This window comes from Nyctibius grandis, chromosome 1 (genome assembly GCF_013368605.1).
Source record: "Nyctibius grandis isolate bNycGra1 chromosome 1, bNycGra1.pri, whole genome shotgun sequence".
Taxonomy (NCBI): Eukaryota; Metazoa; Chordata; class Aves; order Nyctibiiformes; family Nyctibiidae; genus Nyctibius; species Nyctibius grandis.
Genome location: NC_090658.1, coordinates 103,599,115 through 103,613,323, shown reverse-complemented (window position 1 = coordinate 103,613,323; position 14,209 = coordinate 103,599,115). Strand labels below are relative to the sequence as shown.

The 14,209-nt window shown below is 38.7% G+C and overlaps 1 protein-coding gene across 1 annotated transcript in view; it reads left to right on the top strand.

Annotated features, from left to right (window-relative positions):
- Positions 1 to 6,074, top strand: part of PRIM2 (DNA primase subunit 2) — a 144,282-nt gene extending 138,208 nt beyond the window's left edge. Inside the window, exon 14 of the mRNA XM_068408980.1 lies at positions 5,557 to 6,074. Within this exon, the coding sequence (XP_068265081.1) occupies positions 5,557 to 5,784 (228 nt within the window). The 3' untranslated portion in view covers positions 5,785 to 6,074. The remainder of the gene's footprint in view (positions 1 to 5,556) is intronic.
- Positions 6,075 to 14,209: the final 8,135 nt, after the last annotated feature.

Here is a 14,209-nt window from a genome sequence, read left to right as displayed (position 1 = left end):
TTAAAAAATAAATAAAAAGGATCTAAAAAGCGTAATTAAAACTCTATAATCTCCCAGCAAATACATAGTTAATGTTGTTAATTTTCACTTTGTATTTTTTCACATCTTTAGTCATGTGGGATTAATTTTTAAATCAAGATGAACATTCTCAGAGCTTTTCCATTTGCTTAATCATAGGCAAAGTTAAAGTAAGATTCTCCACAAAACTATAAAAGAGCAAATGGCCACAGTCCATCTCCTATGTGATTTTCTTGATTTGAAAAAAACAGCTTTCACATTGGTTCAAGATGCCTTGTCATCAAGAAAAAACAATTAAGCACAGCCCTTCTTATACCTTTGTTCTCTCCACAACTCAAAAAAGGGAAATGTCGCTTTCAAACAGCAGACGATGGAACAGCCTTGCTTAAAGATATGGATGAGGATTAGATGACCCACCCACAGACATTTACCATGGACTTTTTTGTTCTTACTGGTTTTCAAATTTGACTTAAATGGAATTATTTGTATCCCCAGGTTTCCAGCAATCGTATGTGTGAATGTATAGCAAAGATATACTATGAACCCATATCTTGGCAGCTGTAATTTGAGAGGAACACTTTGTCTTATAGTCTTAGAAAACGATAAAACAGATCTAATAATCTGGAAGGAAATTCAAAATTATGTGCAATTTGAAATTTAGATAACACCTGCCCTGTGTAAGGCTAAGTCAGTAGTAATAATATTTTCCCAAGATGACTATAGACCCCAAGATCAACATTCACCAAAGACTAAATCAGCACAGCCCCCAAGATCTGTTGCATTTTAGGAAAGCTGTCTTTCCATTCTTCTATGGCAAATTCCAGAAGATCACTATTATTTTCAGTCTTATGGTAATATAAATATCTGTCTTAGCTGCTTGCACTAGGAATCATCTTTCTGCTTTGCTGTTGGTAAGTCTTTTACTTCAGGGAGAGAAAGTAGAATGCTCAGAAAGACACTTTCTGTACTTCGAATGGCACATGCTTACGAGGGCAATTTTTTTGACAGAGTTTAGCTATTAAACTTGTTACCAGCCTTCTCAGAATGATTTTTCTGTCCTACAACTATATGCTTTAGTAATACTTCTTTTTTTTCCATGGGGTAATCAAAAGATGTGTTTCTGAAGCTGGTGACACCTAATCAGACAAACCCTTGCTTTTCTGTATATCACTAGCAGAACTTTTAGGTGAAGGAAATCTCTAACGAATCAATCGGCATGACATTGATTGTTATTGTTTCTTCAAATAGGTGAACTATCTTAAATAAAATTTTCCTAGAAATAATGGACTAGCTCACATGGAGAATTTCAACGTCAGTTATGTAAAAATGTTACCAAGATAGTTTGATATACATTGGGCAGAGCTGTTAGTGTTACCTATAATTCCTGAAAGCTACAGTGCGTGTGTGGGTTAGATCTACTATGAGTGACTTTGTAGTAGAGAGTTGTTTAAGATTATGATGTTTTTCGAAGTTCACAGGATCAGCTGCACAATATGTCTGCTTTAGGATTCTCTTTGCATTTCCTCTCCATCATCCTCTCTCAAGTTTCTACTGCATCTTATACTCATGTACACGTATGCAATTTCTTAAGTCTTTCAGTAAGTATGGAAAAGGAAAGCACTATATATAGTGCATGAATGGTTTTACCATATTTTTCAGGTTCTGGGATATTAAGGCATACTCTTGTTTGGGGAAGTTATTTTCTAAATAATAACACTGTAATTTGATCAAGACAAGCTGTCCTATATATGTAAAGAAAAAAAGGTCTTTTGAATTGATAGAAATATGACTGAATGGCCTGTAGGGTAGATATTTTCAAACATTGTTATATTTTAATAATAATTGAGAATAAACTGTGTTTATATGTTAACTAGAGGAAGCATTCAATCAAACACTACCAAAATATTAAAGTATCTTTCTTGATGGTCAAGTTTGGATTTTAGGCCATATGGAAAGTATCATAACTGTTTGGAGTTCTAATATTTGTACTTGAGTTCAGAATAAGTTATTTCATGTTGATTATCCCTTTTAGATTAAGTTTTTATTTTACACTAAAGTGAGGACACGAGGCAACTTACATACAGTGGAAATGAGACACCTTGAAAATGTAAATAGTGTTACCATAACTCAAAGTAAATAGTCACAGTAATGAGGAATGCCTTTCATGGTCACAATAGCGGCAAGATTTTATTTTACTTTAGTTGGTAGAATTGGTTGACAACTCAAAATAGAGAAAAGTATTTCCAGTCCAGTTTGGAGATCTTGACTATGTATATGCAGCCAAGTGAAAGAGATTAATGATATCAGCTATGAACTACTAGTAGGTTAAATAAATGTTCTTGTGACAGTGTGCCTGTAGAAATAATTAGTACTTTAAAATCTGATTGTGTGTAAATCCACTGTTTTATGAGCCTGAGCATTATGAATAAATAAGAAAGACTAACTGGCTAATACCTGTGTTACTAAGTTATATTCCAGAGGAACTAATGATGCTAATGTTGTTTACATGAATATTGCTGTATTAGTTACTTGTTACAGTTACAGCTGTAACGGCTGATTATTTACATATTAATATTTATCTCTAAGTGTTTTATTCTTGAGTACTGGTATTTTACAATCCGTGTGTATTTTTAAGAAGTAAATGAAATCTGACACACAAGCAAACTTTCTGGTACACAAGAATCACTTTTGAATAGTTTATTTAAAAACATATGCAAAACCACTTTTTCTTAGTCCTTTGTGATCAAATCACAAGAACACTGGACTTTTTTAAAAAAAACCAGATGTGGTTAATTGATATAATTTACTGTATGATTGCTCCACGTAGTTTTTCTGTAATATCAGCTGTAGCATTATCAGCTGTCATTTTAAAAGTTCTTCATTAAAACCCAGAGATACTATAGCTACAAAATGATTGCTTCAGGTTTTTCAAAACAATATTTGCTATAGCAGAAATACAAAACTAGAGTTTTTATGAAAGCCAGTATGTGCAAAAAGTGTTGAATCTAAAAAAAGCCTTGTGTTAGTATCACCTACTAGATGGAATAAACATTTCTGTCCAAAGTGACAGGCCTTTTCACTTGGGTCAGTACATGCTAGAAGCTTAAATTTTTGCTGCAGAGAAAATACATTTTTCTTTGGGCATAGTGGATTCCAGATGGATTTACAGGTGTGAATGGATAAAGCTGTTAGAGAAATCTAGTTTCCCCATTTCTGGTAGTAAGTTTCAGGTAACTTACAGCTAAGTTAATGAGGAAGGTTTTAAAATTTATGCGCTTTGATCTATATTACCTAAAAATATTGTAAAACTTACATACAGTAACATGAGCAGTCTAACATAAAAAAAAACAGGAAATTTGTGTATGCTTCACCTCCATTTTTTGTGGTGAATTTTCTTGTGTATTTCCAGACAGAGCAGAATATTTTTATTCAGAGAAATGCTCACTGAACTTTGTTGAAAATTACACTGAACAGAATTGTTTATGTATCACTATATCACAAATGAAGAGGATGATTATGAGCAAAACTTCCCCTTTCTCTCTTCAGGCTATCAACAAAAGGTGATAGTACGAATGGGCAGAATTCTTTTAATTAGAATAGAGTTGTCTAAGCTTCATCCAGTAGAGTTTTATTTTAGTAGCATTCAGGTTTGACAAGGAGAAATGGTACATGGAATCATCTCACAATTTTAACTAACAACCTGTAAATAGCTTTTAGCCAAATACTGTCAATCACCTCTGAAAACATGGTTGTAGGCTCCATTCATATAATGAGCTGCTTCTACAGCTTATTCCAATTTGTTGAGGAGTTTAGAATAAAATTAAGAGTTACAAAGTGAATCTTAAATTGGTCTGAAGAAAACTGAGATTTTAAAGTTAAAAAAAAACAGAACAAATTAAGAGCTGCTTCTAGGAAAGCCAGCTTTTCACTGTATCGCTTCTTTGTAAGCCTTTTTGGTGTAACAAAGTAATTTAGTTCCCACATAATGGGAAGTGGAGCACGGATGAAAGCTGGCTGGATGAAACTCATCCAGATAAGACTGAAATGAAATTCGGTGGTGGCTGTGGGTTTCTTTTTTTTTTTTTTTTTTTTTTTCCCCTCCTTTATGCCTTTTATTTTCAGTACCAAATTAGTGTGCTAGGCCTGTCACTTATTTTTAAGATTTTTCAGGCAAGGTCACTTACTACAGTTGCTGACGTCGTCTTCATGTCTGAATTAGAATTTTGTTATAGGTGTCTTCATTTTCTGACGGAGCTAAGATAGGCAGTGGCAATGCATTTAATCAGGGTTCCATTTAGAGTGGACATTGATCCTCTGCTCTATGATTTTTCACAAGTGGCTGAAATTTAAACTGATGGGTTTTGGCATGTTAAATCAGTCACAGCGTATGTCCTCATGAGACGCTGTGTGTGTGCAAAGTTGCTTGTTATGCTTGAATTGGTCCCACCCTTCTGGGAAAAAGGGAAGATAGTGGGAGCACAAAATTACCAGTATGTGCTCTGTCTTCCTTCATTTCTTGTATCCCATGTTTGGGAAGTTTTCCAACGTTTTTTAAGAGCAATATTTTTCTTAAAATGTTCTTAGTATTCACATGAACTGACAGGCAGATAAAAGGTGCAGATTGGCTGAATATGAGATGGAAACACCTTTTAAAGTAATTCCAAATTTTGAGCCCCTGATACGAAGGTTATAACTGAGGTTTGTGGTGAATATGTCAGAAGAGCTTACTTTTAACACTGAAAGCTTTGTTGATTTGAAATATTTGATGAGCATTAATTGCAAGTTCATTTATCAAATAATTACGGAGCTGAAAGAATGCGCCTGCGAAGTAGAAAGGAGCAATAAAAATGTGCTGCACCTTATGCTAGTTTTCTGTGTTTTCTGCTGAAGACTAAATGTTCTTTGGTATTGGTTGTGCATCTAGTTTCAGGATACTGATGTTGGCACTGGTGGAGCAGAAATAAGCTTGATCTATTGGGCTTCTGTCTTAGCCTGCTGCCTTGTAAACATTGCATTTGTGGTTACTGGAGAAAACAGGGAAAGAGGTGAAGTTACTCGTTTCCATTCACAGTTTCACACTGATACTTAGATCTAGATTTATATTGTGCAGTTATTAGAACTTGTAGGAGTGTTCTCTACCTCCATTGGGACTCTAGACTTGTCTCAGTCCCTCTTTTGGGTAAGGAAATCCTGTTTTAAGGTCTAGGTTCAATTGTCCTAAAGGTATGCCATTTTACTTATATTTATTGTCTTATGTTTTGGGGTATTATTTTTATTTACGACAGCAAAGACAGTGTGAAATATTGTTTGAATATGCCAAAGCAGTCATTTTAGTTCTAACGTGAAGGAAGAAATTTTGTGATGAAAGTAAATCTGTGTCATGTTGTTATTTACGGGGATTGTATTTACAAATTAATGCCTTTTTCTTCAACAAAATCAGAACTTATTAAATTGCTAATTAATTTATTCTTAAATGTGAAAAAGATGAGTTTTTGAAATAAATATAGTAACTCACTGTTCCTTTGCTTTTATGTGCAGGTTGATGACATTGGGTTTTCTTTGAATCATCCTAATCAGTATTTTACAGAGAGTCAGAGGCTATTAAGTGGCGGTAGAGAACTGAAGAAGGAACTAAGTAACTCAGGAAACTCTCAACAAAAAAGTAATAGTCAGGAAAGCATGAATTCGACCTCTACTCCCACTTCTTCGAATACAACAGCTGATGCAGAACTGGAGGGACTGGAGGCATACTTCACTGAAGACTAAGCAGCTATGTTATTTGTTTTTTTTGTTTTGTTTTATTTTGTTTGGTGTGGTTTTTTTTTCCTTTCTTTCCCTTCTCTAGCTGGATTTGTGGCTTATGCTAAGGAATATGCACTTCACTGCCTTGGAAGGTGCAGGCATTTACTGCTTTGAATAAGCTGAAGAAAAGGAAGATAGATACTGAAGCTGTAATTGCATCCACTACTTATTCTTGCAGCTTTAGAATACTGTTTTATATGGCAAGTTGAAGGATGGGAAATGAAAGTTCCTTCCCAATTATTAGGTGGTTTTTGTCTGACTTACCTTTTTTGTTTTTCTTCAAAATGTTTAAATATTTTTATTCCATTTTGTGGTCACTTTTATATATTTCTTCTTAATAAATAAATTGCAAAATAAAAGTTTGTGGTATTTTCTTTTGAGCTGTATTTGGATGGTAATTAAGTAGGAGTTCATATGATCAAAATTACCCTCTGGAGGAGTCTGTCTGTCTCTTTTCTACAAGAGGAGCTGAGCGAAATCAGCTTCCTAATTTGTGTACCTTGACACTAAATTTAGAGAGCTAGTTTTGGTGCTTGAAATAGAACATGAGCAGAGTTTAGACACCTGTATGTAAGAAGGTAATCCAAAAAGCTGACACTCCACCAACTGATTCATCTTGAAAAAGCTATTCCTTTTTAATTTTTAAGTTTCTTCAATGTCTGACCATGGCTGGAGCCTCTTGTGTCCTGCTAAGCTAAACAGCTGTCTGAATGCAGCTTTGAGTCACCTAAATTCCACCCATTCCCACCAAAACCCAAGTCACCTAACACACAAATGGCATTCAGTTGAGCAGCTGCCACCATGAAGAGGGTGGAAGCTCTGAGTAGAGCTGGTATTTTATATCATACTGTTAGAATATTCTCCTGGGGATTTGGAAAGCCTGAATTTTGTTTTGTCTAATGCTTAAGGAGTTTCAAGACATTATCGCTTCCCTGGAGAGTGACCTAGCTACTTGCATAGGCCTGTAACTGCATAAGCACAGCATTGTCATTGCTAGCAACTTGTATTGACTCTGCAAGGCCTTAGCATGAAGACTCACTGAGCTTGATTTTTCTGGGCTTATCTTGCCCTACCTGAAGCTTTGTTTTAGCCATAACAGCAACTGACAAATGACAGCCTAACTTTGTACAAAGGCATGGTGTACTGCCTATGTCTATAAAAATTTTGATGTGTTTCTGTAGCTAATGGCTAGTAAGAAGTAGTTATTTTGTGTAGAAACAATCTATGATCTTGGGTGCCAGAAGCCTCATGGCTATAAACAAATCGCCTATGACCAAGTGCTGATCCTTAAAGAAATCCAACCTAAAGGGTTGTGCAAAACAAGTTTTTAGGGATAAGGGAAGAAAGAACAAATAGGCAAAGTGAATAAACCACACTATATATAATTATTTGGCTGTAGTGTGGAATTGCCAGACCAATGAAGAAAGAACAGTGAGTAGACATTTTTGAAAATGTGTAATATTACCCTAGGTGGACTCTAGAGGGAAGAAAGAACAATCCCCACCATCAGCATCCTGCTACTCCTGGTGAACAACATGGGACTCTGACCGTGTGCTGTTGATCCCAGGACCCTCAGGGGCAGTGAAAAGGTGTGTGCAACATTAGAGAAATGGATAGGTACAAGGGAGTGTGTGAGTATGTAACATTTGCTAGTTGTATTGTGTTGGAGGTTTTATTTTCTCTGCAATAATTGACTATTTAGACTATTAGTGTTGTGACTGGGCTAAAGACTAGTTACTGTTAAGATTTTGAGCTAACTGTAAATCTTTGGCTTCTCATATGTAGGGTGTTCCTTTAAGGGCATGTAACTCCCACAGGGCTAGTGCAACGCCAGGCTTTAAAATAAAACATGTCATTTGTTGTTAGAAGAGGATCTGCCAGGATTCACCATACCTTTTCTCTTCCTTGAATTATTCCTTAAGTGATTTAGGGACTGCTTTGTGTAAACTACCGAACCCCTTACTGCTTTGGATATCACATATTCCAAGGAGTTGTAGAAATCCATGCTGAGTAAAGGCTCTTTACTCTGGATCCTCCAGGGTGGTGGTTGTTCTGGGCCCAAGAAGCAAGAGGTTACGAACAGCTGTGGGCTTGGTTTCTCCCATTGGTTAAGCTCCTGGCAGCACCCCACCTGATGTGTGGAAGGGAGTCCACTGGTTGTATTAGTTGGTTAAGAAACTTGACCTTAGGGTTTTGAAGTGTCCTTGCAAGTGGTAACTATCCTCTGATTTTGAGTTCCTGAATACTTGAATTGGAGGTGCCGTAGTGGACATCATGGATCCTTTTAATAGAAGCGAAACTGTTTCAGACCTGCAATAAGATCTGTGTTCCTAAGTGAGACAGCTGGGAGAAAAATGAGTTGGTCAAGGCACTGAATGCAGGTGGTGTTTTCCAGCAAAAGCCCACAAATTGTAATTTCTGATTCAGTAGGAACATTTCTGTTGTGCGCTAATCCTACTCGTGTAAATCTCGTCACTTGCTGTGTGAATAAACTCCTAAGCGCTTCATTTCTGAGCTTTACGTGTACTTTGAAATCTGTCATACTGGGAATGGGCGGCTTGTTCATGTATTCTACATTGGATTGGTACACTGGCAGAATAAAGTTACTTTTATAAATTCAAGCATAACATTTAAAAATTAGTCTCTATTACAAGAAAGAGGATGTAACCACACAAATCCTCTGAATGAAAAATACTAATCCGAAATGCAACAGTATGTGACCAAGCCTTTGACCTTTTTCCTTCATTGGTTTGCTTCATTGTTGTGAGTTTGCCTCTCTTGATTAATAGTACTACAAATTGCTTTAAACTATTTTTTCTTCCCTTTCATTACCTGTCAGGTGGACTATAATAAAATATATAACAGAAAAACATACAGATTGCAGCATACAGTTACACATAAGTAGCTAAGGATTGAAATTAATGCTTTTGCTATTTGGAGAAAATGGGAATTTATTTTCATATTTCACACATTTTGACTGTTTTGATTTTTCTTTGAAAGTAGAATATTTTGAATTTGATGGTGTATTAAAATCCAAAATGAGAATCCTCCTTTTGAGCAGTTGGACACTGAGGAATTGTCTTCTTGAGCTTTAGACTCTTACTGCTTTGTAATTTCAATGAGAATCACTTGTTCCTTGATTATAGAGCTGTTTGAGATTGGAAAGGCAAAATCAGTAAGAATATGTAAATCATTCATTTGAAAAAAATTCCTGCATTGCAGTGATGCTATTTAAAAATTGTATTTAGTCAGAAGATAAGGATTCTGAAAACCAAGTGACTGATATGGTCATGCAATAGTAAAAAAATAACAGCAAAACCAACCAACAGCCTCCAAAGCCTATTCTTTTACAAGTTGAAAAGAAAATGTAATTCTGCAGTAAAGCGTTGCAAATGGATCTGTTTGTAAGCATCAGCTCTCCTTCTAAGTGGCTCTTTAAAGTAAACTTTTGTTATATTTTGCAACTTGAAAAAAAAAACGGGAGACACACAAAGATCTAGTTTGAAACTGTTCTGTGCAAGACACTTCGGTGTTCCTGGTCAGTAAAGGAGATGTTAAGATAATATCTGGTTGCATTTCTGAGGGGATGCACACAAATGTGCCTGTTGCCAAAAGATAGCCCTGTGCAGCCATGGTGTTCATGTAAGAAGTACTCTTCTTTACAACATCTGATCTTAAATGTACCACAGCTAAATTTAGAGGTGGATGTTTCTAAAGGAACGCCAGTCCTTAGCTTGTAATCTTTTGAAGTGCTAGTGTCAAACACAATAAAACAGTCTCTGACTTCAAAGCCTTTCAGGGTCTAATGAAGAAGAGAACTTCACTATGGAGTGTTCTGCAGAAGGAAGGGTGAGGAGCTCACAAGTCTGTGACTTACAAAGTGCTCTGCTGAGAAGTGGAGCATTGCCCTAGCAAGGGCTACGACAAGAGTAGCCAGTACCATGGCATGATAGGAATGAACACAACTGGAGCAACACAACTGATGCTGAGCACATGGCGTTCCTTCTGTGCATGTTTTGGGCGTTTTATTTTGGACTAGTTTGATTCTTACAGTATGGCTGGAGCGGTTGTTAGCAGATAGAGGAGCATTGCAGAGTGCACATTTTGGGTGTATTTCTTCCAAAAGGAATCCAGTTTTCCTGCGAGCCAAAGCAAAGTAAGTGGGGATGACCAAGAAATTCCCTTGGTAGATGCACGGTAGCAAGAATACGTTTAGAGGGTGAGATAGGGCAACTTCTTTGTGATACAGGTGCTTACTCTATGGTGCTGTTATTTTCGCATGGTTGTGAAATGTGAATTTTCTTGCAGTTTCTACTATAGAAGTATTTACAAAGTTTAATATGTCAAAGATTTTACTATTTGAAAGACCTATTTTCCCATGAATCTACTAATGTGCTAAATACAATAAAAGGATTCCAGAACCCCAGGGTTACTTCCCTGAAATTTTTTTTTCACTGTAACTAAGGAAGGAAAATGCGTAAAACCTTGGCCCTAGGGCAATAATTTTTTGGGTTTACTTTTTGGTCTGTCAAGTACATTTATTTTACCTGGGTTTCTATCATCTGGTTTCCTGGCTCAGATTTGTTTCAAAGATGTAAAACTTAAGAGTTCATTTGTGCTTTTTGTTTCTTCCCTACATGTACCTAAACCATTAGGGCAGGGCAGATGTATTCCAGAGCTTTTGGGCAAGCCTATCCCATTACAATTACAGATGCTTTCCTTGTTTTCCCAAATGCATACCAGAAACAGGTATAAACATCGTTGGAATAATGTCAAGAGTGAATTGTAGCTGGGAAATATATAGGAATAGATACCTAAAGAGTAACTTGTTAACAGAGGAAGCACTGTAAGGCTTTAGAAGTAGGTTGGGGTAGGTGAAAAGTAGATCAATAGTTGGAGACAGGAAGGTGATACAGACATAGATCTGTCGAGGGAGAGCAGGACTTGGTGATTAGGCTCTGCAAAAAGCAGTAAGATATATGAACTCTCAGTATCCCTCAAAACAAAAATGATAACCACAATGAAATGCAAGTTCTCAGCCAAGATGAAGATGTTTTGTCACCTAATCATAAACCTTAATTAAGGTGGTTCATGTACATGGGATAAGGAAAAGGACATTAGTATGGCAGAAGCAGATATGGCATAACCTTAATATTTATTTTTCAGAAGAACATTGCGTTCTGTTCAGGATCAGAGTTGTATCGTGGGAGGTGTTATGCAAACAGAAAGTCTCTGCCATGCTTAATGGCAGCACTTATAAAGTGAACGTCAGTAACACGAAGCCCAGTTCTCAAGGAATGCTGCTCAACTTTTTGCACTAAACCCAACCACGAAAACTTTCAGTTCAGATCCTGTTTCTCAAAAGGCCAGTTAGTAGTCTATCTTATCTTTGAACAAGTTGGACCTTATTGCTAGTGATGAAGTTTGTTCCCAAGAAGTTAATTTTTTTTCCTTTCCTGTTAGTAGACCTAAACCTGTCCGAGTCACTATTCTTCCTCATTGGTAACAGCTGCAAAAATCATTTTCTGTAACAAAAATTACCTGAGGAGTGTTTCTGTAGCCTGCAAGAACAACATCTTAAAACAGAAAAGAAAGTAGTGCTCCTATATATAGTGTTATTCATTCAGTTGCCACCTTTTTCATCATCATAACTGTAGAGAATATTTAATTACTAAGACCTGCTCTTATTCATAAACCTGGAAGAAATGTCTAAATGAGTCCATTCCAAGCTTTAGTAAAGACCACTTCTAACAAACATTTTTAAACTGACATTTTAAAGAAGTGAATAGGCCCTTTCTACTTTACTGAGCAAGATTTATACTGCAATTGGTATCAGCTGATGTCTTAACAGAGCTGTAATTCGTAACAGCAGACTAAAGTGTTGGGTCTTCCTGACATTTTTCAGCTGTGGATTATGAACTCAGGCCTGCCAGGCAGGTGGACCATGCAGATACCTTGACTGGCTGCCTAGATAACTCAGAGATCTTGCACGCCACTGAATGCTCAGTATATAGCTACACAAGGAGATAATCAAGTTGATTGGGACTAATATTTTTAATTGTGAGAACTAAAATGAAGTGGTAGGAATACACTAGAAGTGTCTTATTTCCTCTCTCTCTACCAGTAAGTTGAAGGTTGTTGGCATTCCCTTCAATCCAGATGTCTAAGTATTTTAATTAAAACCAAGCAAACGTCACCACCCCATGCTATTCCTTGGTACTTTTGAAGAATTTTAATTTGTCTCCAGAGAAGGAGACTCCACAACCTCTCTGGGCAGCCTGTTCCAGTGTTCAGTCACCCTCACCGTAAAGAAGTTTTTCCTCATATTTATGTGGAACCTCCTGTGTTCCAGCTTGCACCCATTGCCCCTTGTCCTGTCAAGGGATGTCACTGAGAAGAGCCTGGCTCCATCCTCTTGACACTTGCCCTTTACATATTTATAAACATTAATGAGGTCACCCCTCAGTCTCCTCTTCTCTAAGCTAAAGAGACCCAGCTCCCTCAGCCTCTCCTCATAAGGGAGATGTTCCACCCCCTTAATCATCTTCGTGGCTCTGCGCTGGACTCTCTCTAGCAGTTCCCTGTCCTTCTTGAACTGAGGGGCCCAGAACTGGACACAATATTCCAGATGCGGCCTCACCAGGGCAGAGTAGAGGGGGAGGAGAACCTCTCTTGACCTGCTAACCACATTCCTTCTAATACACCCCAGGATGCCATTGGCCTTCTTGGCCACAAGGGCACACTGCTGGCTCATGGTCATCCTGCTGTCCACTAGGACCCCCAGGTCCCTTTCCCCTACGCTGGTCTCCAACAGGTCTGCCCCCAACTTGTACTGGTACCTGGGGTTGTTCTTGCCCAGATGCAGGACTCTACACTTGCCCTTGTTATATTTCATTAAATTTCTCCCCGCCCAACTCTCCAGCCTGTCCAGGTCTCTCTGAATGGCTGCGCAGCCTTCCGGTGTGTCAGCCACTCCTCCCAGTTTTGTGTCATCAGCGAACTTGCTGACAGTGCACTCTAATCCCTCATCCAAGTCATTAATGAATATATTGAATAGTACTGGTCCCAGTACCGACCCTTGAGGGACTCCGCTAGACACAGACCTCCAACTGGACTCTGTCCCATTGACCACCACTCTCTGGCTTGTTTCCTTCAGCCAGTTCACAATCCACCTCACTACCCGATCATCCAGACCACACTTCCTCAGTTTAGCTGCGAGGATGCTGTGGGAGACCGTGTCAAACGCTTTACTGAAATCGAGATAGACCACATCCACAGCTTTACCATCATCTATCCACCGGGTAACATCCTCATAAAAGGCTATCAAGTTGGTTAAGCATGACTTCCCCTTGGTGAAGCCATGCTGAGTGCCCCTAATGATCCTCCTATCCTTGATGTGCCTAGAGACAGCACCAAGGACAAGTTGTTCCATCACCTTTCCAGGGATGGAGGTGAGGCTGACCGGTCTATAGTTCCCCGGGTCCTCCTTCTTGCCCTTTTTGAAGACTGGAGTGACATTCGCTTTCCTCCAGTCCTCAGGCACCTCTCCCGTTGCCCACGACTTAGCAAAGATGATGGAGAGTGGCCTAGCAATGACTTCCGCCAGCTCCCTCAGCACCCGCGGGTGCATCCCATCAGGGCCCATGGATTTATGGATGTCCAGGTTGTTTAATTGGTCCCTGACCCAGCCCTCATCTACCAAGACAGATTCCTCCTCTATCCTGACTTCTTCTGTGGCCACAGAGGTCCGGGGCTCCTCAGGACAGCCTCCAGCAGTATAGACAGAGGCAAAGAAGGCATTCAGTAACTCCGCCTTCTTTTTATCCTCTGTCTCCAGGGCCCCCACCTCATTCATCAGTGGGCCTACATTGCCTCTAGTGTTGGTTTTATCTGCAATGTATTTGAAGAAGCCCTTTCTGTTGTCCTTGACCTCTCTTGCAAGGTTTAATTGCAAGGAGGCCTTAGCTTTCCTAGTTGCCTCCCTACATCCTCTGACAACAGACTTATATTCCTCCCAAGTGGCCAGCCCCTCCTTCCATGATCTGTACACCCTCTTCTTCCACTTGAGTTTGCCCAGCAGTTCCCTGTTTAACCATGCAGGTCTCCTGGTACCCTTCCTTGACTTCCTACCTGCTGGGATGCTCTGATCTTGAGCTCGGAAGAAGCAGTCCTTGAATGCTAACCAATTATCTTGAGCCCCCTTACCTTCTAGTACCCTGTCCCATGGGATTTCCCCTAGCAATTGCTTGAAAAGGCCAAAGTTGGCCCTCCTGAAGTCCAGGGTTGTGATTCTGCTAGCTATTCTGTTCCTGCCACATGAGATCCTGAACTCTACCATCTCATGGTCACTACAACCAAGGCTGCCCTCAACCTTCACCGCTTCAACCAG